At 36.8% G+C, this 26,598-nt stretch overlaps 3 protein-coding genes and 1 long non-coding RNA gene across 6 annotated transcripts; all 4 read left to right on the top strand.

The window, feature by feature from the left end:
- Positions 1-59: 59 nt before the first annotated feature.
- Positions 60-1,513, top strand: LOC7479195 (probable aquaporin TIP5-1). Its single transcript, XM_002304370.4, has 3 exons — positions 60-291; positions 665-915; positions 1,062-1,513. The coding sequence occupies exons 1-3, from the start codon at positions 144-146 to the stop codon at positions 1,443-1,445; spliced, it is 783 nt and encodes a 260-aa protein (XP_002304406.4). The 5' UTR covers positions 60-143; the 3' UTR covers positions 1,446-1,513.
- A 642-nt stretch (positions 1,514-2,155) lies between these two features.
- Positions 2,156-10,522, top strand: LOC7479194 (structural maintenance of chromosomes protein 2-1). 3 transcript variants are annotated; one of them, XM_006385658.3, is made up of 22 exons: positions 2,158-2,642; positions 3,210-3,890; positions 4,053-4,196; positions 4,309-4,599; positions 4,689-4,874; positions 4,960-5,124; positions 5,206-5,265; positions 5,490-5,552; positions 5,817-5,908; positions 6,092-6,188; positions 6,687-6,803; positions 6,938-7,156; positions 7,445-7,585; positions 7,660-7,827; positions 7,906-8,090; positions 8,299-8,392; positions 8,467-8,555; positions 8,712-8,937; positions 9,328-9,402; positions 9,586-9,718; positions 9,829-9,866; positions 10,259-10,522. In XM_006385658.3, exons 1-20 carry the CDS (start codon positions 2,325-2,327, stop codon positions 9,703-9,705), a joined length of 3,531 nt encoding a protein of 1,176 aa, XP_006385720.3. In that variant the 5' UTR covers positions 2,158-2,324; the 3' UTR covers positions 9,706-9,718; positions 9,829-9,866; positions 10,259-10,522. The 3 variants fall into 3 exon arrangements, with proteins under 3 accessions (XP_024452453.2, XP_006385720.3, XP_002304405.4); XM_002304369.4 differs by having other exon boundaries at positions 9,586-9,732; XM_024596685.2 differs by lacking the exons at positions 8,467-8,555; positions 8,712-8,937; positions 9,328-9,402; ... (1 more) ...; positions 9,829-9,866; positions 10,259-10,522 and having other exon boundaries at positions 2,156-2,642; positions 8,249-8,379.
- Positions 10,523-15,120: 4,598 nt separating this feature from the next.
- On the top strand, positions 15,121-16,554 carry LOC112326896 (uncharacterized). Its single transcript, XR_002980897.2, has 2 exons — positions 15,121-15,606; positions 16,159-16,554. It is a non-coding gene; the product is annotated as an uncharacterized LOC112326896 (long non-coding RNA).
- A 2,238-nt stretch (positions 16,555-18,792) lies between these two features.
- LOC7465505 (MDIS1-interacting receptor like kinase 2) lies at positions 18,793-21,850 on the top strand. The gene is made up of 2 exons (XM_002304368.4): positions 18,793-21,338; positions 21,438-21,850. Exons 1-2 carry the CDS (start codon positions 18,800-18,802, stop codon positions 21,746-21,748), a joined length of 2,850 nt encoding a protein of 949 aa, XP_002304404.4. The 5' UTR covers positions 18,793-18,799; the 3' UTR covers positions 21,749-21,850.
- The last annotated feature ends 4,748 nt before the right edge of the window (positions 21,851-26,598 follow it).

Here is a 26,598-nt window from a genome sequence, read left to right as displayed (position 1 = left end):
AGACGCACACGTATATGAACATTGTTGGAATCTTTCTATAACTGCTAAAACGAAAAACACAAAGGGTTTGCCATTTCTCTTTTAATGCATAACTGCTATTCTGCCTTGGAAAAATTCCGACTTCAATTTCTTGTCTTGGCAATATGTTGATATTTGGTAAAATGGCTTCAACATCACTGACTGCACGTTTCAAACAATCAGTTACTCCCGCTTCTCTTAGGGCGTATCTTGCAGAGTTCATCTCCACTTTCTTTTACGTGTTTGCAGTTGTAGGATCTGCCATGGCTTCAAGTAAGTGTTGAATAGCAACTTCTATTCTGTTTAGTGAAAAGGGTTTGGCTTGATTGTCCATGTTTCTTGCTGTAATATGTCGGTCTAAATGATCCTTTTTTGTTTTTAATTAGTAATGTTCTTTTTTAGTGAGACAAGAACATGTAAAATAGAAATTTAGAGCCATTTGTCAATTTTGCTACGCTTTTGTTTTGATAACATATAAACAGAACTGGCTGGTTATGAATTAAGCATAGTTGTCGACTACTGTGGTTTGGTTCTAACAACACGATGAGGCACATTCAAAATATTGATCAAAAGGCATGATTTAGTTTTTCTACAGGTAGAGAGTTTACAAGTTTTAAGGTTGATGTTTGATTTTGGCATGTGTCAGGGAAATTATTGCCAGACGCAGCAGCAGATCCATCCAGCCTAGTGATAGTCGCAATTGCGAATGCTTTTGCACTCTCATCGGCTGTGTACATTGCTGCAAATGCCTCTGGAGGGCATGTGAATCCTGCTGTCACATTTGGCATGGCTGTTGGAGGACGCATTAATGTGCCCACTGCTCTATTCTACTGGATTTCTCAGATGTTGGCCTCTGTTATGGCTTGCATTTTCTTGAAAGTGGCCACCGTAGGACAGGTGATAAAATCCGCTCTCAGTTAATGCAAGATAGATTGGATAGGATCCTTTAACCGATTGCAGCTTTCTTGCACTAATAATATTTGCTTACCTTTTCTTGCACTGCACCATTACTAAGATGCAACTTCTATTCTGTAATTTTCTAGCATGTTCCAACCAACACAATTGCAGAGGAAATGACAGGATTTGGAGCATCCCTGCTAGAAGGTGTGATGGCATTTGGCTTGGTGTACACTGTTTACGCTGCCGGAGACCCTAGACGTGGTTCATTGGGCGCCATTGGACCTTTGGCAGTAGGTCTTACGGCAGGAGCCAATGTCTTGGCTGCAGGACCCTTCTCAGGTGGCTCAATGAATCCAGCATGTGCATTTGGGTCTGCAGTTATTGCTGGGAGGTTAAAAAACCAGGCTGTTTATTGGGTTGGACCGTTGATTGGAGCCGCAGTTGCTGGGCTTCTCTATGATAATGTTGTCTTCCCTACTGAAGCTCCAGATTCTCTGAGGGGGGTTTCAGATGATGTTGGAGTGTAATTGCAGTTTGCTGTCATGGACACTTTGTTCTTATTGTAATTCTAAGTGGTCACAGTGTTCCTAGTTAACCTCTAATTATAATTATTATTAGTGTTATTTTTTAAAATATTTTTTGTTTGAAAATATACTAAAATAATATATTTGTTTTATTTTTTTAAATATTATTTTGATATTAACACTTTTAAATCATCTGAAAATATTTTAAAAAATAATTTAAAGTGAAAATAAATAAATTTTAGTCAACCTAATCCAATGGGCCTATCATCATACAATTAACCTCATCAACGATTGAGATCACTCCAAGCTTTTTACACAACCTCATGTGATTCTAGTACCCAGTACACAATAAACAAGTCTCTCCCACAATTAACCGCATGATCATCATCAAGTCCGTACTCTCTTTCATAAATTTAAAACATTTCTCTCAAATTTGATATGGAAGCCGGAGTGAATTGAAAAATATTTTATATTGACTTATGTTTTAGTATTTATTTATATATTATCAAAAATTCATTTTTTTAAAAAACATTTTCCATAAAACAAAAATACCCAATCGCATGGTAAAAAATCCAGATTCTGCACGGGCCTGGTTGATAACATTGTTGAACAGTCCAGTGCATCAATGATCGAACCAGGCCCAATTAAACATTGGAAAAATATCATTTTTCCCGCTTCTTTCAGAGAGAGGCTCCTCTAAAATTCAAAACAATCAAAATCCCTCCCTCCCTCCATCCAAAAAACAAAAACAAAAATCTCCACACAAACAAACTCTCCATTTCTCCCCAACCCCAACTCACCCACTCCCCGGCCTTGTCATACTGGAACCCTAAAATTTTCCCAAGCGTTTTCAATTTCAGGGGTTCTCATTTTCAATTACGAATGTATATAAAGGAGATATGTTTAGAGGGGTTCAAATCTTACGCAACAAGAACAGTAGTACAAGGATTCGACCCCTTTTTCAATGCAATTACGGGGCTAAATGGGTCTGGCAAGTCGAATATTCTGGATTCAATTTGTTTTGTTTTGGGTATAACTAATTTGCAGCAAGTTAGGGCATCCAATTTGCAGGAGTTAGTGTACAAGCAAGGACAGGCAGGGATTACTAAAGCTACAGTGTCAATTGTGTTTGATAATTCTGACAGGAATAGGAGTCCTCTTGGGTATGAAGATCATTCAGAGATTACAGTTACTAGACAGGTTAGTTTTCTTCAAAAATCACATTGGTTTGCTAAATTAAGGGTTTAGAATTTGTGGGTTTTGCGAAGAATTGGTGAGAGAAAGGTAATGTGTTGCTTAAATTTTTGTTAGAGGCAAGAGAAATGTTTGGTTTGTATTTATGTAGCTACACATTTTTCTTTTATTTTAAAGTTGGCTTTTGATGGCGTTGGGAGGTTGCTCTGTTTTAATCGTAGAATATAATGGTTCGGTATGTTCCCTGAGTGTTCTAATTGAACGGGTCTGATTTGTTTTTGTTTCTATATTGAATTTAATGTTGCTTCTGATTATTATAGCAATGGTAAATTTACATATATTTCTGTCCTGGTGTGTTTAGCAATTGCTTCAAAAAGACTGAACTAGAATGTTTAACTAAAGTGTATAATATACTATAGACCTAAGAATGGCACTATAAGATACAGTGGTTATTGAGCTAGGCCTGCAAAAAGAGAAACTTTTTATGGTCCTGATTTTTTGAATTTAATCCAACTTGTTTGCTTTGACAGCGCTGATTTTATATGTGAAGGACTTATATATTTGTATCTGCAGATTGTGGTCGGTGGAAGGAACAAGTATCTGATCAATGGAAAGCTGGCCCAGCCTAGTCAAGTCCAAAACCTTTTTCATTCAGTGCAGCTGAATGTTAACAATCCACATTTTCTCATTATGCAAGGACGCATTACTAAGGTCTTGAACATGAAACCTCCAGAGATCTTATCAATGCTTGAAGAGGCTGCTGGGACAAGAATGTACGAGACAAAAAAAGAGTCTGCGTTGAAAACTCTAGAGAAGAAGCAGAGCAAGGTGGATGAAATTAATAAGCTTCTCGACCAGGAGATACTGCCAGCTTTGGAGAAGTTGAGGAAGGAGAGGATGCAATATATGCAATGGGCCAACGGAAATTCTGAATTAGATCGACTCAAAAGGTTTTGCATTGCTTATGATTATGTTCAAGCAGTGAAAATTAGAGACAGCGCCGTTGTTGAGGTGGAACATATGAAGGGAAAAATTGCTGAGATCGACACTAGTGCAGAACAGATGCTGGTGGAAATACAGCAAAAGGAGACGGAAATATCAAAATTGGCTGCTGAAAAGGAAGCCAGTATGGGCGGGGAAGTAAAAACTCTGTCAGAGAACGTAGATGTGCTTGCTCAAGATCTTGTGCGAGAGGTATCGGTTTTGAATAATAAAGAGGATACTTTAAGGAGTGAATGTGAGAGTGCTGAAAAGGTGATGGGGCAATCTTTGCTAATTCTGATGTTTATTTTTATATGTCTAGCTTTGTATATTTGCCTCTAGAATTTGTTCAAGTTTTTCTCCTCTTCTTTTGCTTTTTTAAATGACCAGGCAGTTTTCATATCGCATTTACATTTAACATCTTGATGCTTCCAGATTGTTCACAGTATTGAAGACTTAAAGCAGTCTGTTGAGGAGAGGGCTGCTGCAGTTAAAAAGTCTGAGGAAGGAGCAGCTGATCTCAAAAGGAGAGTTGGAGAACTTTCCAATAGTTTGGAAAACTATGAGAAGGAATACCAAGTCAGTATTCATCCTTGCTTTTTTAGTTCATTTTGCTCCCTATAAATAGATAGCCACTGCATCTGACCAGCAAAACAAGTCATGGATTGAGAGTTTTAGTTGCTATGGATAGGGTGTGCTAGCTGGGAAGAGCAGTGGTAGTGAGGAGAAATGCCTTGAAGATCAACTGGGTGAAGCAAAGTATGCTGTTGGAAATGCTGAAACAGAGTTGAAACAGTTGAAAACAAAAATTAGCCATTGTGAGAAAGAGCTGAAAGAGAAAACGCATCAGTTAATGTCAAAGAATGAAGAAGCTGTTGCTGTAGAGAATGAGCTTAGTGCTAGAAGGAAAGATGTCGAAAATGCTAAATCAGCGCTGGAATCTCTTTCATATAAGGAAGGCCAGATGGAAGCTTTACAGAAGGTCTGCATGCTCCCCTTATCCCATTTCACCTTCAGGACCTATAAATTACCTTACAGTTGATGATTATGTTAATCAAAACTTTTCTTCAGGATTGTGCATCCGAATTGAAACTAGTGCAGAAGTTGAAAGATGAAATACGAGACCTTTCGGCGCAGCTATCAAATGTTCAATTCATATACCGTGATCCCGTGAGAAACTTTGATAGGTCGAAAGTAAAAGGCGTGGTAGCTAAACTAATTAAAGTAAATGACAGCTCCACAATGACTGCCCTAGAGGTCAGTAATGCACATATCATATACTTGGTTTTGTCACAACAAACTTGTACGAGTAGTAACAACTCTTACTTGAGTTGATTTTCAGGTTACTGCAGGTGGAAAGTTATTTAATGTTGTTGTGGACACTGAGAGCACTGGAAAGCAACTTCTTCAAAATGGTGATCTCCGTAGAAGAGTGACAATTATCCCCTTAAACAAAATTCAATCCCATACTGTACCCATTAGAGTTCAGCAGGCTGCTGTTAGATTGGTTAGTTGTTGCTTTCACCTCCTTTCCATGATTTGGTGCCATAGTCTTTTTCTCCTTTGTTGATTTTTATCATTGTATCAGGTTGGCAAGGAGAATGCTGAACTGGCACTTACTTTGGTTGGCTACGATGAGGAATTGAAGGTATATCAGCCCAGGCCTGCTCATCAAGTCAAGTGTGTCCACTTCATGCTTCTCATTCATAGTTTGTTGGTTATACTGAGTGAATAAGATCAGCAAATTATTCATGCTGTGATTGAGCTGTATGTTGCAATTATTCATACAAAATTTTCTATTTACCTTTTGTCTGAACCTGAATTTCCTTTTCTTTGGTATTGTTTTCCTACTGTTGTTGATTTTTGCTGCAGACTGCTATGGAATATGTTTTTGGTTCAACATTTGTTTGCAAAAACATTGACGCTGCAAAGGAGGTATGCTCATCTTTGTCGAAGCACTTATCTAGATTGTTTGAATGTGTGAGAATCATTTGGGGGGCAGGGGTGCTCAGTGACTTTGTCATAACCTTAACAATTTACAACCAATATATTATAACCTTAAAAATTTACAATCAGTATCCTAAACTTAGTCCACTACCAATGAGTTCCTGCAACTCTGTTTCTTAGGTGCTTATAATTATAGATACATCTTTCTTCCCCTACTTTCTCACTGTAAACTTCACTCCAATCTTTCTTCAGGTTGCTTTTAGTCGAGAAATCCGCACTCCTAGTGTCACTCTTGAAGGCGATATCTTCCAGCCAAGTGGTCTTTTAACTGGTGGAAGTCGCAAGTAAGTTGCTTTTTAGCTTACATATATAAACATGAAGAGGAAACCCTCTTTCTTCTGCTTGTTATCACCAAAACTTTAATTATTTTCTTTATTAATTTGTTTGCTCCATCAAACCACAGCTATTACTTATTAAATTTTGCATCAAATGATTCCTCAAGTTTATACACTTTCTTTTTGTAACAGGGGTGGTGGCGATCTGTTAAGGCAACTCCATGAATTGGCAGAGGCTGAATCAAATCTCACACTACATCAGAGAAGGTTATCTGAAATAGAAGCAAAGGTAGAGTTACATCCCCTTTCATCACGTGTAAGAAGGAAAGGGGTAGGAGAGAGTCATTGTGCTCTAAGATATTTTTTCTCCTTTGTTCAACATGTAAAGAACTTCATGTGGCATCTATCTGAAGTGATCAATATGCATATTGATGCATCATGTGCTTGTGTTGAATAAAAAATATTTGGAAACTTTTCCTCATAAAATGTTGATACAAGTTGCTCCATGAAATGCATTCTGATATGATACCAATGCTGTAAATCAACTCTACTCTCCAACTACGTTGGAGTATTTGTTTATTATGAGCAACATTTGAGATTAATTCTGTAATGGATACATGGAGAATCTGATTTGTACTCTGTTTTCCTTGGTTATTTAATAACACACCTTTCATATCATATGTAACAGATTCTGAATTTTGACTTGCAAGATTCATGTAGCTTTTGCTGTTTGATTTTCTTACTATTTCAATTTCTTTATTGGCTTCTTTTCATCCTAAAATTGCAGATTACAGAGCTCTTGCCGGTCCATAAAAAGTTTGCGGACCTTAAAAAGCAGTTAGAGCTTAAGCTGTATGATCTTTCATTATTTCAGGGCAGGGCTGAGCAAAACGAGCATCATAAGGTTTGTAATTTCTCCTCCTTGATAATGTGTCTAACTGGTTTATTCAGTCATTATTCTGCCCCTTCTGTTTCCGCGACTAAGTTCACTTACAATTTTTTGGTTCTTGTTTGTTGGTTTCTTTTGTGGGGTAATAGCTTGGAGAAGTAGTAAAGAAGATTGAACAAGAGCTTGAAGAAGCAAAGTCTGCAGTCAAAGAAAAACAAATTTTGTACAATGAGTGTGTTAATACAGTGTCAATGCTTGAAAAATCTATCAAAGAGCACGATAATAATCGAGAAGGCAAGCTTAAAGACTTGGAGAAACAAATTAAGGCTACAAAAGCACAAATGCAGTCAGTTTCAAAGGACCTCAAGGTAAATTTTAATATTGCTGATCTTTTACTAGACATTTCATGGTGGATCCGTGAATTATTGATTTGAGCTGGATTTGAAGCAGCATACGCATTTTGATAAAGAATTTACAGCACCGCTTGGGCATGGGATAGTTGAAAAGATTGAAGGACACTTTTTTGGATGGAGGAAATGAAACTTTTTCTCGCAACTGTATCCTGAATCCTACATGTGCTGTCTTTGTTAGTTTAGTTCAATTCGGTATGATTCCTTAATAGCTCTTTAACATTTTGTGCACTTTCTTGTTAATAGGGGCATGAAAATGAAAGGGAGAGACTTATCATGGAACAGGAAGCAGTCATGAAGGAACATGCATCTTTGGAGAGTCAATTAGGTGCTTTGAGAGCACAAATCAGCTGTCTTAATTTGGAATTAGAAGAACAAAAGGCCAAGGTAAACTTGGTATCTGATTCGGTAAACTTCTCAGTGTTTGGTGTACGAGTTATTGCAACGTGCCTTTCTTGCAGGTTGCTTCCACGCGCAATAATCATGATCAGGTTCAATCTGAGCTCAATGCAATCCGTCTAAAGATGAAGGAGCGTGATTCCCAAATTAGTAGCATTCTCAAGGAGCAGCAAAAACTTCAACATAAACTGAGTGAGACTAAGCTTGACAGGAAGAAGTTGGAGAATGAGGTAATTTGTTTATAGCCCTTCTTATGTACTGTCTACATTGTGACATTTTATTTATGCATTTCTCTATTTATGCAATAGGTGAAGAGAATGGAAATGGAGCAGAAAGATTGCTCTATGAAGGTGGACAAATTGATAGAGAAGCATGCCTGGATTGCTTCTGAGAAGCAGCTATTTGGGAGAAGTGGGACTGATTATGATTTTCTGTCACTCAATCCTAGTAAAGCAAAGGAGGAACTTGAGAAATTGCAAGCAGAGCAATCAGGGTGTGTAACTCAAACTTTTCAATCTATGATTAATACTCTTGTTACTACTGTTGTGTTAAAACTAATATTGCTATCTTTTGTTTCTCAAGAACATTTTTTTCTTAGCCTGAGACCTCAAACCTTTTGATTCTGTTTCACATTGCTATTATTATTTGCAGACCAGAGAGCTGATCATTTTTTTCCTGTTGTATTGTTCACTGTAATGAAGGCTCGAGAAAAGGGTGAACAAGAAAGTTATGGCAATGTTTGAAAAAGCAGAAGACGAGTACAACGATTTGATGTCAAAGAAGAACATCATAGAGGTTGTTTACCCTGAATATAAAAACATTGCTGTATATTAGCTTTTCTATACTTGTGCTAATTTTGCGTTTACCAGAATGACAAGTCTAAAATAAATAAAGTGATTGAAGAGCTAGACGAGAAGAAGAAGGAGACTCTCAAAGTTACTTGGGTTAAAGTGAATAAGTAAGGTTTCTCTCACTATGCAAGATTTCCTGCTTCTGATAGTGTTTTAATTTTATACCAGCATCAATTGTTTTTGTTGTTTACGATGGATGTTCTGATTCTGGATTTTACAAAATATGGCCATGCACATGCTTATAAATTTTCAATCTTTTTCAGTGACTTTGGATCTATCTTTTCCACCCTATTGCCGGGCACCATGGCAAAGCTAGAACCTCCCGAAGGTTGCAGTTTCCTAGATGGTCTTGAGGTTCGTGTTGCTTTTGGAGGTGTCTGGAAACAATCGCTGTCTGAATTAAGTGGAGGTCAACGCTCTCTGCTTGCTTTATCTATAATCTTGGCATTACTTCTCTTCAAGCCAGCTCCACTTTATATTCTAGATGAGGTATATTTAACTCGAATCATTATTTTATTGGCCCTTGGAGAATTCCCATCTTATCTTGTTTACCCTTTTAGACATGTCGAATGTATTATTAAATATATGGTTATATTATATTAGATAACTCCACACTTAATCGACTTCCATAATAGGTAATGGAAGAGAAAAACTTCTCTGAGGTGGTTTTGTTGACTAGAATTTGAAAGGCACTCAAATGCTTGTGCACGTAAAAAACGCACAAGCACAGAAAGAAACTCATGTTTTTCTACGCCGAGCTATTTTATGGAATTATTTTGGTTTTATTTTTTGTTCGCATCATGCTTTCTAAATAGATTTTAGTAGAAAGCTCATACAAGATTGATTTGCCATTGATCCAATTCTTGAGGTTGTTGACAGGTCGATGCGGCTCTTGACTTAAGCCACACACAGAACATAGGGAGAATGATCAAAGCTCACTTCCCACACTCCCAGGTCCAGTGGTTCTCTTCTGTGTTAAATGATAAATGAAACAAATTCTTAACAGTGATAGTGCATCAAATTTGGGTGACAACATGCCATCGTGCAAAATTTCTTTCCTGAAATTCATCTTTATTGTTAAGCCTATCGCACTATGATCTATTTTTCTTAAACTTTCTTTTGGATTGTATCTTGTAGTTTATCGTGGTTTCACTAAAAGAAGGCATGTTCAACAATGCTAATGTTCTTTTCCGGACAAAATTTGTGGATGGTGTTTCCACTGTACAGAGGACTGTTGCCGCTAAGCAGAACTTGTGATTGCTTTAATATGGTCAGGTTCTATTGGTATATTGCTGCACTAGCATCTAATATTAATCTTTTATCGTTTGTCGGGGATCTTATTATTTTCATTTGACGGTGCTATTGATTATATTTGGACAGGTAGTGTGACACCAAGTTCCAAGATTTTTTCAAGAAAAGTGAGAAGTTTCTACCTTTTAAAATTCTTCATTTTGAAGTCGTGTTGTTTGTATTGTAATTAAATGTCACATTATAATATTGATGTTAAGCGCTTGCCTATCAGTCAAGCAACTGTCAAACTAAAATCTGTACTAGATGATTCACAGGATTTAGAAGCTTTTCTATTCATTTTATTTATGTATTTGGATTACGGTGCTTCCGATTACTACATGAATATATTGTATAGTTCATCCACCATTGACAAAACTGAAATTGGAGAACTACTACTTCAGTGTGATCCCTAGTAAGGGTTGATGAAATGAAAAAAATAATGATGATGCATGCATATTTGCTTTCTCCCTTATTGCTTGTGTCCTGATGATTCAAACTTATGTTTGTTATGTTTATACAGATGGTTTTTCGTTTAACTTGCCAATGGAGACTGCTGGGGCCTAAGCTGTGAATCATGCCACTGAAGCTGATTGAAATGGTGATATTTCGTTTCAATGGCCCATGGTACAATGTTAATTGTGAAAACATCTCGTTCTCATGCATGTTAATCTGTAGAATGTTCTATTATGATACCTCATAACATATACCGTTGACTAATGGCATTTTGACTAGTATGTTTTAATGTTGAAGCTAATCGGTTAACAATTAGGAGTTTGGGATGGTAGTGACTAGTGCCATAGATGAGATGAAACTCTGTTTGACTGAATTATTTCTTTTGATCAAACTGGACATAGTCATCATCTCCAGCATCAACCAACGAGTTTGCTGTACCACTAAACTTTAGCAGATGGATAAATTGGCTTGTCGTTGGAAATTGAAGTTGCATTCAAATTGGCTAATCTATTGGAAACGTGTTTGTAAATTTCAGTTGGTTTTACCTGTCTCTTCGTACTATTGGTGGTTCAGAGTGTAAGAGTTGAAATATAGAAGTAGAAAGGTTGGAAAAGATGGAACCCTGTTGGTTTGCACTTTCATACTAACCTTAGGCTCTATCTGCGTCGTTTCTTTGTATCTGCGTGCATGCATGGGTGATGAATACGCCACAAACCAGTTTCATTTCATTATAGTTGTAGTAGTTCCCTAGATTTTGGCAGGCTTAGAACTTTTATGCGTCTCATAATTAACCCGGTTTGCTGTAACAAGGCCCTATCAAGTATCAACCCCTACTACATATAAAAAATGTAGGCAAGCCCATTGCTGATGATATTTCATATTGGAATTATAGGACACAGAAATACCCATGTCTGCTCAGGATTGAACTAGCCTCTCAATGCATCAATTATTTTTGGGGATGCTTAGGCTGTTAGGCATCCATTTTCCCCGTGCAGTTGTTGAGTGTTTCAAGAATGGTTTTATATTAACACTCCTTTTAAAATGCAAACCCTTTAGATGTGAAATCTGCATGAACTTTTCACTACTACGTGTTGAAAATCTTAATTTAATTAGACGAATAAAATTCATATTAAAGAACTTCAAGCTTTTGGATAAGACTGTAGGAATGATTTTATATTTTTTCTCAACAGTTTTCCTCGCTTGCCGCCGAGGCTTTTTTTTTTTCTTTGTTGACATTGTCATGTGTACATATTGTTTTCTTGATGAATTCCCTAGCAGATTTTTTTCTCACCATGAGAAATTTGGGGCTTAACACTTGTTCCATCAAGGTGTGAATGCTAAAACGAGTTCACGAGAAACAGAGTTAAATATGGCATCTGGATTGAATGCGTCAAATTCTAATTCAACCGACCAATTCTAAGGTTGGCAGAGAAGGGTTCCTGATGGAGATTTTTAGCGTCTTTTCTTGTGCGAAAGGAAACCAAGGCTGCCAACTCCACTCTCTTTCCCACTGCGTTACTTTTTTTTTCCCTCCCTTCCAGGAATACAACAAGGGCATCAATTCTGTGAAAAAGTCGCCAAAATTTTTAATCTTCAGTTTTTGTACATTTCTATCGAAATCATCATGCTTTTAGGCAAAAAAAACTATCTCATTACTTCGAACGAGAATCATTCTAATTTCACAAAAAGACACTTTACAGGGAATCAAGAGCAAATCTAAAGGAGTCCATGAAAATACTGTTTATACACACACAAGTCATTATGGATTTGCACTGGTTTTTTGATCCTCGGATTTTTTATTATTTAATTATTTTTGTTCATGTAGTCCTTCGATATTAATCCTTTGATAGTATTCCCGTTCACTCTTAAGAAACTGTTTGTCGGGCTTGTAGCAATGGAAAGCACTGTTATGCAGGCAATTCACGAAGAAGAGGCTGTAGCAGCATGGAGTTACCTCAGTTCTGTCCGAGCAAGTTATCCGTCATATCTTGTCCTTATTACCAACAAAGGAAGCTGCAAGGACATAATTCTTGCTAAGGAGATGAGAGGCTATCTGGCTAATTACTTTTCCCTTTCTTCTCGTCCATGAAATATGGTTTGATGTTGACGATATTAAAATAGGCTACAAAGATAAATTTTCGTCGTCATATTGAAAGAATTTGACAGCCCTCACTCTTGGATGCAGCACAAAAACCCTTGACGACAACTCTTTTATTATATTATATTACAATTATATATATATAAAAAAAAAACTAAGAAACTAAAACTCATAATGGTTTTACTGTTTCAATTCTTATACACACTCTGATTCATTTGATTTGTGGATTGTTACAATGTGGAGGAAATCAATACTTTATGGCTTTTATCGATGATTTTTCTAAATACAATTATGTTTATTTAATAAAAGATAAAAGTGATGAGTTTGAGAGATTTAAAGATTTTTTTTTAATAAAATTGAAAATCAACTCGATCAATACAAAAATTAAAAGAGTTAGAAGTGATAGCTAGAAACCGTGAATATGAATCTTAATAATTAATTAAACCCATATGTTTAAACATTAAGAATAATACATGCAATAATCTAAAATACTCTCCTATGATCTATAATGGTGTGTCCAAGAGGAAAAATGGAATCCTAATGCAATTGACAAATGCAATGTTGATAGCGTCAAGTGCTCCTTCAAATCTTTGAGGTGAAGTAATTTTGATTGCATATATACCATGTGCCACATAAAAAGAGTAAAATTAATTACACCATTTAAATTATGAAAGGATTATAATTTAGGGATGTTTAGTGTATCTGAGGTTAACCGATTTTAAAATACCTAAACTAGATATCATATATAGTTGTGACACTTGTGTGTTTTTTTTGGGTCATGCATTCCACAATAAATCCTATAAAATGTTAGACATTGAAAACAATGAGATTATTTAGTGAGATAATTTTTAGTCGTAATTTAAAAATTGACAAAATATATGTTAAAACTATGTCTCTAAAAGAAGAAATTTATATGAATCAACATGAAAATTTATAAAGTGTGCCTCTACATATCAAGTTTTTATTTTCATGTTGATTCATATAAATTTCTTCTTTACATATGTTTTATAAAGTAAATTGTAGTTTATCCCAGCTATAGTAAGCATGGCCAAGAAACCAAAGTGTGCAAACGTACTATATCCCTATATAGCTTAAAAAAAAAAAACTCTTAAACACTAACATGAAAATTTTTACCCTTACATGATTAATAATGTCTACAAGACAAATGAATGTGACAATTAGTGCATTTATTATAAGACTCTGAAAAATATTAAGGAAACATAAGTTTATTGATTCCAAGCATGTAGTTACTTCTTGTGATTCTAATATCCATTTATTTCCTGTTGAGAAAGATGATGACACTATAGTGAATAGCATTGATAAGCCATTGAGAGATGAATGAAATACTTGCTTGCTTTTTAGAAGTTAATCTTCTAAAATAATTACTTGTGGAATTTAAGACACATGCTCAATCGAAAAGTTCAATTCTCAATCACTTTATTATTGAAGGACAAAATCAGAAAAAAAATCAATTCAAAAAACTTGTCAAAGCAGAAAAATAACAATAAAAGGAATGGAGACTAAGCCCAATAGGAAAAAAAAAATAAAGGAGGATGAAACCATAAAAAAATCAATTTTATAAATCATCCTAAATAAAAAAATAATAATAAAAAGAATGAAGATCAAATATAAGAGATGAAAAAAATTGAAAGATGATGAAATTGAAAATAATTTTCAATTTGAAATAATTGTTTCAAATAAAAAAATTATAATTAAAAGATCTTGGACTTAATCTAAAAGGAAAATAAATTGAAGAGATGTTGTAAATTGTTTTCAGGGGCACAACAGAAATTGAGATGGAGGAGAAAGAAATGAAGAAAAAAAAAATCAAATCAGGGCCAAACTAAACTAAATCACCATGCACACACTATCTAGAAAGGACGAGGACACTAAGAGGAATCAAATGACATTGATGAAGAACAGTTTCGACCACTAGAGTTAGCTGAATATTTTCCTGAAGGCGACTTTTTCATTTATTTTATTTTACTTATCAAATTACCATATTTCTTCCAAGATTAAATATAATTATTACAAAAAAACCTTTATAAAATTACAGAAAAACCAGGGAAGGCATGCTAAAAGAATTTTGATTTCAAGGGCAATTTAGTTATTATATTGTTATTTAATGTTAGAGAATAATATAAATTATATCTTGGAACCTCACCTAACAACTTATGTTTTTGGGTTGAGATGGTTATTAGACATGGTATCAAAGTTTTAATTACTAAGTGATCACGAGATTGAATCTCACCATCTCCATTTATTTGATAAAAAATTAAATACAATGTAATGTCAGCTTGTGCAAGTTTCAAGCCCAAAAAGCTTTCACTTGAAGGGATGTGTTAGAGAATAATATAAATTATATCTTGAAACTTCATCTTATATCTTTTGAGTTGAGATGATTATTTAGAATTAAAAAGTGAAAAACCAAAAAATTCCTAGACCATAATGAAAAATCCAAATACCATTTAATAATTTTGAAATGGAAAATATATTTTACCCCAAGGCCAGTGAAACCATTTTTTCCTTGATGAACAAAGGCGTAACTTTACTGTTTCAATTCACAACGAATCACGTGTTTGCTAAATAGTTTTACCATACAGATTAGGGTTTTTTTTTTTTTTAATTCACCGTAGATCACATATATCGATTGGCTATGGTGCCGATCACTAGCAGACTTTGATGGGTGACGTGTTGCTGAGGTGCCATATAAAAGGCTTTTCTTGTAGCTTACGTGAAACCTAACAAACCAACATGCAATTCTCTTTGTGTTTCAACGTTAATTATTCACGTTTCAAACCCAAGATTTTGAGGGCAAAGTCTTGGAAGTCACGTTGGCCAAAATTCCAGACACGCAGTGGCCTTCAAATTAGATTAATGGCAACGTACGACTTGGACTTTGAGATTGTCTTCGTTCTCAGTTTTCCACAATTTCGAAGAATTCTCGCAAGGATATCTGATTAAGGATTCATGGGGCGGGCGGACCTAGCTTAAGCTGCAGGTGCCATGAAACCTCCAAACCTCACAAGATTCTCTACCCTTTAGTTTAATACATCTTGCCATGGCATTAATCCCCAAATCATCTCAGTCAACCCATGCCCCCCAACCTAGAAATTCTAGTTCCCACCCATGTATGATTATTATATATAAACACATACACACACCTATGTTCTCATCGAATGTGCTTTGTATTACAAGAACAATGGCTTCTAAGAAATTTTTGTGTTTTTGGAATGCTTTCTTGATTGTTATACTTCTTTTCTCTTCTGCAATGGGATCAAGGGATCTGTCAGAGATTGCCAGGCCTCGTATGATTCGTAAGTCGCACCTGCGCGCCTTCTTAATTTCTTGGTTCTTCAGAATGTTGCGAGTTTTTAATTCTATAATAGAAGCTAAATCGAAAGATGAGTTTATTTGAACATCTTGCATCTTCATAACAAATCTGAATAGAGATATTTAATTAGCTTAATCATCAAAGAAAAAGAAAAGAAAAGGGATATTTAGCTAATTACCTTCTAAAAGAGGACCAGAGAAAATCTTTTCTTTTTATAAGGATTAATTGTGATTGCATATGAGGGAGGTCACTTAATTCATATGATTCCAACAGTGTGCTTAGGTTATTCATACGGCATTTAAGCCCAGATGACTCTATGTAATCTACTTCCACATATTAGGGCTAACTAAATTTCTTAAGTGCCCGAAGGCATAAACGCAAGCATGCCAGTACCATATATTATCTCTGTTACAAACTCTTCTTTTGCCTTACTTACTCCATTGTTATTTGTTTGAAAAATAAATTATGTATCTCTGAGTTCCTAAAAGGAAATAAACTATGTTATGGCATAATTAATTTCTCTGTGTTCATGCAGTTGAGAAGGCTAGTAGAACTCAAAGGGGTCTTCCACGGGACGGCAATTATTTGGTTGATCCTCCACCGGCTCATTAGCTGAATTTCATGACATCTTTTATTGCGTACAAAATAACGCAAATATTTAATGGTTTAATATTGTAATATATGCATCTACAGTCAACAAATTTCTGTACGCATTAGTAAGCGTTGCTACCTTGCTATCCTGATTTTTGCCTCGCGTTATGGTGAAGGGTTGAGGCTGATATCAAAAGTTCCTGCTGCTGAAAGTTACTGTTACGTTTAGTTGTACCTTCGATTAATTTGTACTCATTTTGGATAGCTTTAGTACATCTTCTTGTAGCTGGCAAGAGAGAAATAAAGGAGACGAAGATAAAAAGTATCTTTTATTTTATTATGAAGAGTTTCAAAAGATTTCTGTAATTCCATATAAGATTTATCACTGAAAATATTGATATGCGTGAGAACACTTTACATGCCAACTTCTTAGATATTAACCTTCATATTCTCAATCGATACTAGCTTATCAAGAAAATGAAAAAAACAAGAATGCATGCCACCGTATATTAATAACGACAGCCGCCGATAGCAGCGGCACCATCAACAATCTGCGCTAGCAAAGACACCATCAATAGCCATCAGCAACACCACCACCACCGACCTCCTCCCCCTTGGATCCTCACAGCACTGCTCTCCTACCATCAAATTTAATACTCTCTCCTAAGAAACCCCATGAATGAAAATCCAAAACACAAACAAATTAGGTGGTCTCTCTCTCTCACTCGTATTGTTGCAAGAGCAAAATAGAAGAAAATAAAATAAAATTTTACAAATAATAGAGGCTGAGTCTTGCCACTTTGAACATATTAGTTGAGATTGGAAATTTGGTAATGGTCTTTTTTGCTAGCTATTCACTCAACTCTTACAGTGAAAAAGATAGCTTTTATGATTGTGGTCTGAAAAAATAAGTTTAGAAAAATCACTTTTAATTATAGTTGTTTTGATTAAAATACGTGTTTGGTTATAATTGTAGTTGGAATTATTATTCAATAAAAAACATGTCCATGATATTTGGGTAAAACAATGATTGAAATTGATGTTGGTAATAAAATGATCTAAAAGAATATGTATTGATTTTTTATTTTGTAATTATATTAATGTACATTTCATTATTAATACATTGTAAGAACAACCATGCGAATTACAATACTACTAATTTTATTGTCCCATTAAACTTACTACAATGCCATCTCGAACATAATTTGTATAGGAAGGCCTCTAGTTTTTGTGGGGTTGTGAACATGGAACCACATCAATTAGAAAAATTCCCAGCAATAAAATCAAAATAAGGATCAAATTATGTAAATAATTGTTGAGAATTAAAACATATGTATATATATTTTTTTATAATTTACCAATACAGAAACTTGAGTCTCGTCAAATTTTTAACTTACATAAAAACTACCCAACATTGATTTTTTGATTAGTTCAAAGGAGAGTGAGATTATTTTGATCTTGTGGATAGCAAATTCAATGATAATAAAATTCAATTCAATAAAAAGCAAAGGAGAAGTGTAGCAAATAGGTGGTGGTCCAGTGATAAGAGCTTGGGGCCAAGAGGTTTGCTCCCTCTGTGGTCTCAGGTTCGAGCCCTGTGGTTGCTCATATGATGGCCACTGGAGGTTTACATGGTCGTTAACTTCAGGGTCCGTGGGATTAGTTGAGGTGCGCGCAAGCTGGCCCGGACACCCACGTTAAACTAAAAAAATAAAAATTAAAGCATGTTAATTATGTTATATTTTGTAATTAAATAAGATAAAATTATGGTTACATAGAAAAGCAGATGGTAAAATATAGCCAATGAGGCTCAAAATCAAATTGAAAAGAAAGAGGGAACGTCAGTTTGAGAAATTCAAAGAAAAGGAAAGGACAAAACGATAATTAAAAGATTAAGTTTAGTTAAATATTCAAATCAAAGAAGATGAAAATTAAATCCATACCTTATCTCAACTCCAATCAATTAAATCGAAGCTCTAAATTAATATTATCACTCTCATTGTATATGCTTCACTACAATCTTAATTCCCCCTCAAATTACATGATGATCTGCAATTTATATTTATATATTTATACAGCTATTTTCATCCCTTCTTTACTGCTTTTCTTAGAATAGTAATTAGTATTCTTATGGGAAAAAAAAACCCTTAAATATCTATATATCACTAATATTCTATAGAGCCACTGAACTTGCATTTGTTTTTATACAATGTAATTATCACCTCCTCATATGCTAAGTCTTAAATAAATAAAGAATATATATGTGAAACCTGCGCGCGTCTATTTGTATTTATTACAAGCTAGTTGTTATCTCTCACAAGTTGAGCACTTATAACCTGTTTGGGTGTGCAACTTGGCATTGAATTTGTCAAACAAATAAAGAATATTTTTAACTACATGCTAGGTACAGCCTCTGAAGTCCTTCTAAGTGGCATTAATCAATTTTTGGATGGCCACATAGTTGGCGACTTGGCATTGAATTTGTCAAATGGGTTGGCTGGTCAAACTCTTTGTCGCAAGCCCTCTAAGATTCAGGGCTGCTACTTGATAAAGGCGAGGAGCTGAACACAGCAGCCTTTGTTACAATGGCCCGAGGAAGTTTTGTTTCTCTAGCAATTTTAATTGACTGGATAGTATTGTTGCTATTTTGCTGCAAAGCAAGTTTAGCTTCAAATGCAGCAGAAGCTGAGGCCTTGCTCAGATGGAAAGATAGTCTTGGAAACCAATCCATTCTCCAGTCGTGGGTCGCCCCAGCAAATGCCAATTCAAGTACCCCAAGTCCATGCCAGTGGCGTGGAATAACTTGTGATGACGCGGGAAATGTAACTCAAATAAATCTTCCGAACGTGGGCTTGACAGGTACCCTGCAATACTTAGATTTCTCTTCTTTAACAAATCTTCTTCGACTTGATCTTAGAGAAAATCAACTTACAGGAACCATTCCATCTAGCATTGGAACTCTTTACAAACTCCAATATCTTGATCTTGCCACAAATTTTCTTTATGGTACTCTACCTCTTTCTCTTGCTAATCTTACTCAGGCTTATGAGCTTGACTTTTCTCGAAACAACATAACTGGCATAATAGACCCACGGTTATTCCCTGATGGGTCAGCCGCGAACAAAACTGGCCTTGTTAGCCTAAAAAATTTCCTCCTTCAAACTACTGGGCTTGGAGGTCGAATTCCTGAAGAAATAGGAAATTGTAAATTTCTGTCCCTTCTAGCTCTAGATGAGAATCGTTTTCACGGACCTATCCCTTCATCTTTAGGTAACTCGAGTGAGTTGACCGTTCTACGGCTTTCCAACAATCTTCTTTCAGGAAACATCCCACCAAATATAGGTACTTTGAGCAAGTTAACTGACTTGCGCTTGCTCACGAACCAATTGTCTGGTTTCGTGCCTGCAGAATTAGGCAACCTTTCATCATTAACTGTTCTACACCTGGCCGAGAATAACTTCACAGGCCATTTGCCGCAGCAAGTGTGCCAAGGTGGAAAGCTTGTCAACTTCAGCGCCGCCTTTAACAATTTCTCTGGTCCAATCCCGGCAAGCCTAAAAAATTGCCACACCTTATATAGAGTTAGGCTTGAACACAACCAACTGTCGGGGTTTCTAGAACAAGATTTTGGAGTGTATCCAAACCTCACTTATATTGACCTAAGTTTCAACAGGGTAAGAGGCGAGCTGTCACCCAAATGGGGAGAGTGCAAGAAACTGACTGTTCTGAGAGTCGCTGGAAATTTGCTTGGTGGTAAAATCCCTGATGAGGTTGTTCTGCTAAACCAACTAAGAGTGATTGACCTCTCTTCAAATCAAATTTTTGGAGAGTTGCCAGCACAACTTGGAAAATTGTCCAACCTGTTGGTTCTAAATCTGAAAGATAACATGCTTTCAGGACAGGTGCCAGTGGGAATTGACGGCCTGTCCAGCTTGGAGAATCTAGACCTCTCTTTGAACATGCTAAGCGGGCCAATTCCATATCAAATTGGAGAATGCTCTAAACTTCGATTTTTAAGCTTGGGCAGGAATAGGTTAAATGGGACAATCCCCTATCAAATCGGAAATCTTGTAGGTTTACACGACTTGCTAGATTTGGGCTATAATTTGCTTTCTGGAGGGATACCCTCTCAGCTCGCAAAGCTTACAAGTTTGGCGCAGCTGAACTTGTCCCACAATAATCTCAGTGGTTCAATTCCTGCATCTCTCAGCAACATGTTGAGCTTGGTTGCTGTCAACTTTTCATACAACAATTTAGAAGGTCCACTTCCTGATAGCAGCATCTTTCATTTAGTTGAGCCGAATTCATATAGTAACAATAGAGACTTGTGTGGTGAAGTTCAGGGTTTGAGACGCTGCACCATTAGAGCCAATGAAAAGGGTGGGGGGGATAAAAAAAGCAAACTTGTTATTATTGTTGCTTCGATAACAAGTGCCTTGTTTCTTTTACTCGCATTGGTTGGTATTATTGCATTTCTCCACCATCGGAACTCCAGAAATGTCTCAGCACGTGAAAGCAGATCAAGGAGGGAAATTCCCTTACCAATATGGTTTTTTAAAGGGAAAATTGCGTACGGAGATATCATTGAAGCTACAAAGAACTTTGATGACAAGTACTGCATTGGGGAGGGAGGAACCGGAAAGGTTTATAAAGCAGAAATGTCAGATGGTCAAGTGTTTGCAGTGAAAAGGCTGAATTATCTGGTTCAAGACGAAGAGATTGAGACTACAAAAAGCTTTAGCAATGAGGTTGAAGCTTTAACAGAATTACGCCATCGCAACATAGTGAAACTCCATGGATTTTGTTCTCAAGGAAGGCACGCATTCTTGATTTATGAATTTTTGGAGAGGGGTAGTTTGGCTGGCATGCTAAGCGATGAAGAAGGAGCCAGGGAGTTGGATTGGGGAAAAAGGATAGCGGTTGTTAAGGGCATAGCTCATGCTTTATCTTATATGCATCATGATTGTGTTCCACCTATAGTTCATCGAGACATATCAAGCAATAATGTCTTACTGAACTCTGAACTTGAGGCTCATGTTTCTGATTTTGGCACGGCAAGGTTTCTGAAGCCTGAGTCATCAAATTGGACAGCAATTGCAGGCACCTATGGATATATTGCTCCAGGTGAGAAAAGAAATATATTTTTATGGTCTTTGGCTGTAATTACGTTTGTTAGCAAACATAGTGCTAAAATTTTTCATGGTCCTCTATTGACTGTTGCAGAGCTTGCTTACACAATGGAAGTGAATGAGAAATCCGATGTTTATAGCTTTGGGGTGTTGGCATTCGAAGTTCTGATGGGAAAGCATCCAGGGGACCTCATTTCCTATCTACATTCATCTGCTAATCAAGAAATCCACTTCGAAGATGCGTCAGATCCCCGTCTCTCACCTCCTGCAGAACGAAAAGCTGTTGATCTATTGTCCTGTATCATAACTCTTGCTCGTTTATGTGTATGTGTTGACCCTCAATCTCGACCAACCATGCGAACTGTGTCTCAGCAGCTCGAAATGAAGGCTGCTGGTTCCGAATAATTAGTCTGCCTGTCGATCGGCATGCTTACGCAGATCCATGTTTAATGTCTTTTGTTTTTTCAAGAAGACTCCTTCAAATAATAATAAATATATATATTTTCAGATCGCGGTCAGGGTTGATGGGTCAATAGATTTGCTGTTGAGATGGGTTTTATGACGATATTTATCGTTTATCATAACTCCCCCGTATTTGAATTTATTAATCATAACCTTTTCTAAGGAGTAGAAATATTGCCAAAATAATTATTCTAAGGAGACCATTTCCCGGTAAAAGCCAAACTTAACGCATGCCATCCTATTACTCATGAGCATATCATCGGTGGGAGTCTGCAATTTTTTCCGAGGAGTAGAAATATTGCCAAAATAATTATATCCTCAGGAGACCATTTTTCTGTGTGTATTAAATGGCGATTTTTGTAAGGGCTCACCGGTTCAGAGGTGGACCAATTGTTTTCCTTTTTATTTTGAAGCCGGTTGGTTTTGCTCATTGTGAGCTGTTCTTTGTTGCCACTAACCATGAAACAAGGCATATATACTGCACACCGTTGAGGTTATCCCAATGGCATGTTACTAAATTTAACCCTAGTTAGCTTCATTTTTTATTTTATTTTTAACTTTGATCTTTTTTTGTTAGGTTTTCTTTTGAAAATCTATTTTTTTTTAATCTCAATCTTACATCACGGATAGCTATTTAGTCAAGTTAATCTTTGTTGACTCGGGTTTTTTTCTTTAATTTTTTTTTATTTTATAATTTGTTATTAAACTATTGGGTTTTAAGCTTCAACAAAAAAATCTCTTTTTTTCTATAGGAGTTATTTATATTTCATATATCGAGTGGGATATTAATAAAATTAACACAAATTTATTAAAATCATTATAACCTTGTTTTATATATATATTAGAAAACATTTGACCTCCATGTGGCGTGCTTGTAACTAAGCTAGAAGTAGACGCAAAACCCATCCTACATTCTAAAGGGTCTGTGCACACTTCATTTTGATAATGTGTACCAAAATTATCATATATTATTAAAAAAAAATATTAATTTCTTTATTTTTTTAATATCTTTAATCATAACTCATTTTACTTTTATTTTTTTAATCCAACCGTGCTCTCTTATTTATATTCAAATAAAGAATGACATTGAAAATTAATCTAAGAACAAATGAGATGACAATTACTTTTAAATTTTTAAATTTTGTGGAAATTAAAATGTTTGGGATAAAAGGAGCATATATATATATATATAAATAATGTTGTGTATGGGCGCTCTTTGAAAGTGAGGAAAGTTCAAAAAAGAATTGCTTGGAGGAATTAACGTGAGTTGAAAAACTTACACGGTTGCCTGTGAGTTTATAGCGTGGGACACCCTACACTAAGATCCAGCGGCAAGGAGCTCCAGCAACGCAGCAGCAGCAACAGATCCAGATCCACCTCAACCAGCAACGGATCCAGCATCTCCAACTGGTCAGGCAGTGGCAGGGATGGCTCCAGCAGTGGCGGCTCCAGCACTGGCGGTGGATCCAGCAGCGGCTCCTTTGGATCCAGAAGCGTGACCACTTGTCTCAGCAGCAATGAGGAGCATCTCGTGCTGCAGCACAACCACCAGCAACTGCCTTGGTTTTGGTTTGGAATCTAACTTGCTTTAGCTTGAAGATCTTCGTCAGTTTTTGCTCTTGATTTTGGTTTGTGGTAATTAGATTCACATTTTAAAAAGAGCCGCCGCCCACTACAAACATAAGCCTCCCCTTCTCAACACCTCTCCCTCCTCTCATCAGTCAAAGTTTTCCCCTTCCTCAACCGACAGATCTCACTCTCCCTTCCCTGACCAAAACTAGAGAAATAAAACCAGCCGCTCCCCACAAGATCTTCCCCCTCTCTTCCTCTGTTTTTTCTAAACAAACCTCAGCCCATCACTCCCCGCTAACTCAGTCGACCCACCACCACTTTCTCTGTATTCACAAGAATGATGGGAATACAGCTCTGCTAGCTACTGCTGGGAAACTTAGTTCCCTGTTTTGGTAATGTTTGATTTCCACAAATAGAGAAGTAAAGGTGTTACCTGCAAACATGCTTCCATCCAAAAACCCTTCGCTCACCACTGCAAACCAGACTCTTACAACTCTACATACTCTAAACACTCTAGCCTCTCAAATACTGGTCAACACAACTTCCGAGTTCACAGATCCTTACCCTCTCCCTCCCCCTCCCCCTCCTCCTCCTAAACACCCACAACAACCTTCCATCCCCCCTGTTACACTAAGCCTCCCGACAACTGTGCACCAAACCAGAAACGTCCAGAACAACAATCCTCCTTCTAACACAACCTTCCCAGTCTTTGCCCCTTCTAAGTTCTTTTTTGAACGTTTCCCATCATGGTTAGATTATCATGACCTCAAAAAGAGGCTTTCAAAGATTAGTCATGTTACCAATCTTTTTGTTTCCAAGAAAAAAACATCACGAGGGAGACGGTTTGGCTTTGTTTCCTTCCTCTCCACTTTAAAAGAATCTGAAATTTGTGACAGCTTGAACCTTATCTGGTTCGATTCATACAAAATTCGTGCAAACCCAGTCAGATTTCAAAAAGATCCAGAAAGGAAAAAACCAGACCTTGTTATAAAACCACAACCAAAAGCCATGCCTAAACTCACCTTCAGGGACTCCCGGACATTTGTTGAAGCTCTCTCTGACACAATGCACCCAAAGAAGACGGTGTACTATGAGTCTATCCCTGATGACAAGGAATGGCTTCTGAGAAGTTTAGTGGGATCCATAAACACAAACGTGGACTATGCTCACCTTGAGCATATGGTTCTAAAAAATATTAGGCAGACAGTGGGCTTCCGTTTTCTGGGAGCAAGCCAAGCAGTCATTACCTTTTCAAATCGAGAATCTATGGAGAAAGAGCTGGTTAATGGATCCTCTGTTTTGAAAACATCATTCTCTCATCTGAAACCATGGAAAAAAGGAGCTAAAGCTACAGATAGATTTGTGTGGGTGTCTATACTGGGATTACCTTTGATAGGATGGAACCGCAGATGTATTGAATCCATTATTGAGAAAGTAGGGAAGATGGTTGGATACGACATCACCAGCGTGAGCCAAGGATCGCTCACGGGAGTAAAAGTGTTGCTGAGCACAACTTCCTTTGAAACTCTAAATGAGCATGTTTTATTGGTTTTAGATGGCGACGAATTTGATATCTCAATCATGGAAATGAAACCGGATTTTTGTCCCCTACTATCTACAATCAAACATTCAATGGATATTACTGCAACATTAGATGAAGAGTCATGCAACGACTTTGCCACTTCAGATGAGGTCACGACAGCGGGCTTAAAGACTACTGACCCTGGCGGTGACCTTTGTGCAACGAACACTACTATAACAGAGCAACAAAAGACGGATATGGATAGTGATTTCTCTCTCATCTTTTGTCAGGGGCACACTGGGCCAACAAACAACTGGGATCAAACTGACACAATTTCAAAAAACGCATGCCTTTTCCCTGAAACAGATGAAACACATAACCTCCAAACGACAGATCAGCAAATACACAATGATACATATCAGCCACCCCCTACAATGTCACACGATAACAGATTACAGGAAAACATGCAAGAGGCAACCGACAGTGACAGCAGCACAGATGTCTCAGTACAATCAGTTACAGGAGTGGGCACTGGAAAAAAAGGCATCACAGGCCAAGTGAAAGGAACAAGGCTATGTAACACTTCTTCATCCCAGGATTTAAGGTCCTCCTCCAAATCAGCAAGAACCTTGAATTTAGATCAGAATCAATTGCGGAACTCCTACTCGGATTTCATACGTGATCTGGCGGAACCTCAAGAAGTGGTGGATATGGAACGAAAGGAAAGAAAAAGGAAGAAGCTTAGACCAATCAGAAGAATTGGCCCTAAATATACATGCATAAAAAGGAAGAAAGTGAAGAAAAACAGACATGCTTTGGCTAACAGAGGCTTAACAGATGTTGCTCCTGACTCCTACAGAAACAAATATCTAAAAGATAATAGCTCATCCCCTGCTATTAAGTCATCTTCTGATAAACATGCAGATATTACCCCAAATCATGCCTCCATGGATACAGAGACCAGTGATGCACATACTATTCTACCAAGCCCTTTGAACTCTCAGTGCAGCCAGCAGGCCTCCTCAGAATCGATCAAAGAAAACAACAGGAATGCTAGAGGCAAAACAAGGAAACTGAAAGTGTTGCAAGCTAGCGGTAGTGTAGCCAACACTACCGAGAAAGGTGTCTCCTTTGATTCCCTCAATTCAGGAATTAAGCAAGGAAATGTTCGGTTTGAAGCAGCCTACAAGGATAATCAGGCTGATGGTTTTGATAGAGACAAGGAGACTCGGGAAATGTTACATGATGCAGCGGCTCTGGGATTGGGAATCTACCAAGATCTTATAGGGTATGAAGAGGGAGTTCGGGGGAACATTGACAGAGAAGTAGACGAGTGGACATCAATCAATCAACTGTAAGTCCCTCACCCTACTAAGTTTGATCAGGCTTGGTCTTGCTATATCTATGAATATCTTTGCTTGGAACAGTTGTGGGTTGGGTATGTTGAACAAACGATATTCCATCCGGAATAGGTTGCTCAACAGTAATGTTGGCATCTGCTTTCTATTAGAAACAAAAAAAGATAACTGCTGCGATTCCTTCATCAGAAATCTGTGGAATGTTGTAACTGTTAAATGGGCTTTTCTAGAGTCTGTTGGCAAATCAGGAGGGATCATAGTTATGTGGGATAGCTCTATCTTTGAGGTTAATTCCATAGAATTTGGGGGCCAATGGATCAGCCTAAGCGGCAAACATGTTA

The sequence above is a fragment of the Populus trichocarpa genome, chromosome 3 (assembly GCF_000002775.5).
Source record: "Populus trichocarpa isolate Nisqually-1 chromosome 3, P.trichocarpa_v4.1, whole genome shotgun sequence".
NCBI lineage: Eukaryota > Viridiplantae > Streptophyta > Magnoliopsida > Malpighiales > Salicaceae > Populus > Populus trichocarpa.
Note: the sequence above shows the minus strand (reverse complement) of the source record. Positions and strands in the feature narration are given on the sequence as shown.

What these genes read in the sequence shown, in the direction of transcription:
- LOC7479195 (XM_002304370.4), top strand. Translation starts at nt 144, where the DNA reads ATGTTGATATTTGGTAAAATGGCTTCAACATCACTGACTGCACGTTTC. An exon ending in AGGATCTGCCATGGCTTCAA is followed by an intron (nt 292 to 664) that starts GTAAGTGTTGAA and finishes GGCATGTGTCAG; the next exon opens with GGAAATTATTGCCAGACGCA. An exon ending in AAGTGGCCACCGTAGGACAG is followed by an intron (nt 916 to 1,061) that starts GTGATAAAATCC and finishes GTAATTTTCTAG; the next exon opens with CATGTTCCAACCAACACAAT.
- LOC7479194 (XM_006385658.3), top strand. Translation starts at nt 2,325, where the DNA reads ATGTATATAAAGGAGATATGTTTAGAGGGGTTCAAATCTTACGCAACA. An exon ending in GCTACGATGAGGAATTGAAG is followed by an intron (nt 5,266 to 5,489) that starts GTATATCAGCCC and finishes TTTTTGCTGCAG; the next exon opens with ACTGCTATGGAATATGTTTT. An exon ending in TAGAAGAACAAAAGGCCAAG is followed by an intron (nt 7,586 to 7,659) that starts GTAAACTTGGTA and finishes CCTTTCTTGCAG; the next exon opens with GTTGCTTCCACGCGCAATAA.
- LOC7465505 (XM_002304368.4), top strand. Translation starts at nt 18,800, where the DNA reads ATGGCCCGAGGAAGTTTTGTTTCTCTAGCAATTTTAATTGACTGGATA. An exon ending in CTATGGATATATTGCTCCAG is followed by an intron (nt 21,339 to 21,437) that starts GTGAGAAAAGAA and finishes TGACTGTTGCAG; the next exon opens with AGCTTGCTTACACAATGGAA.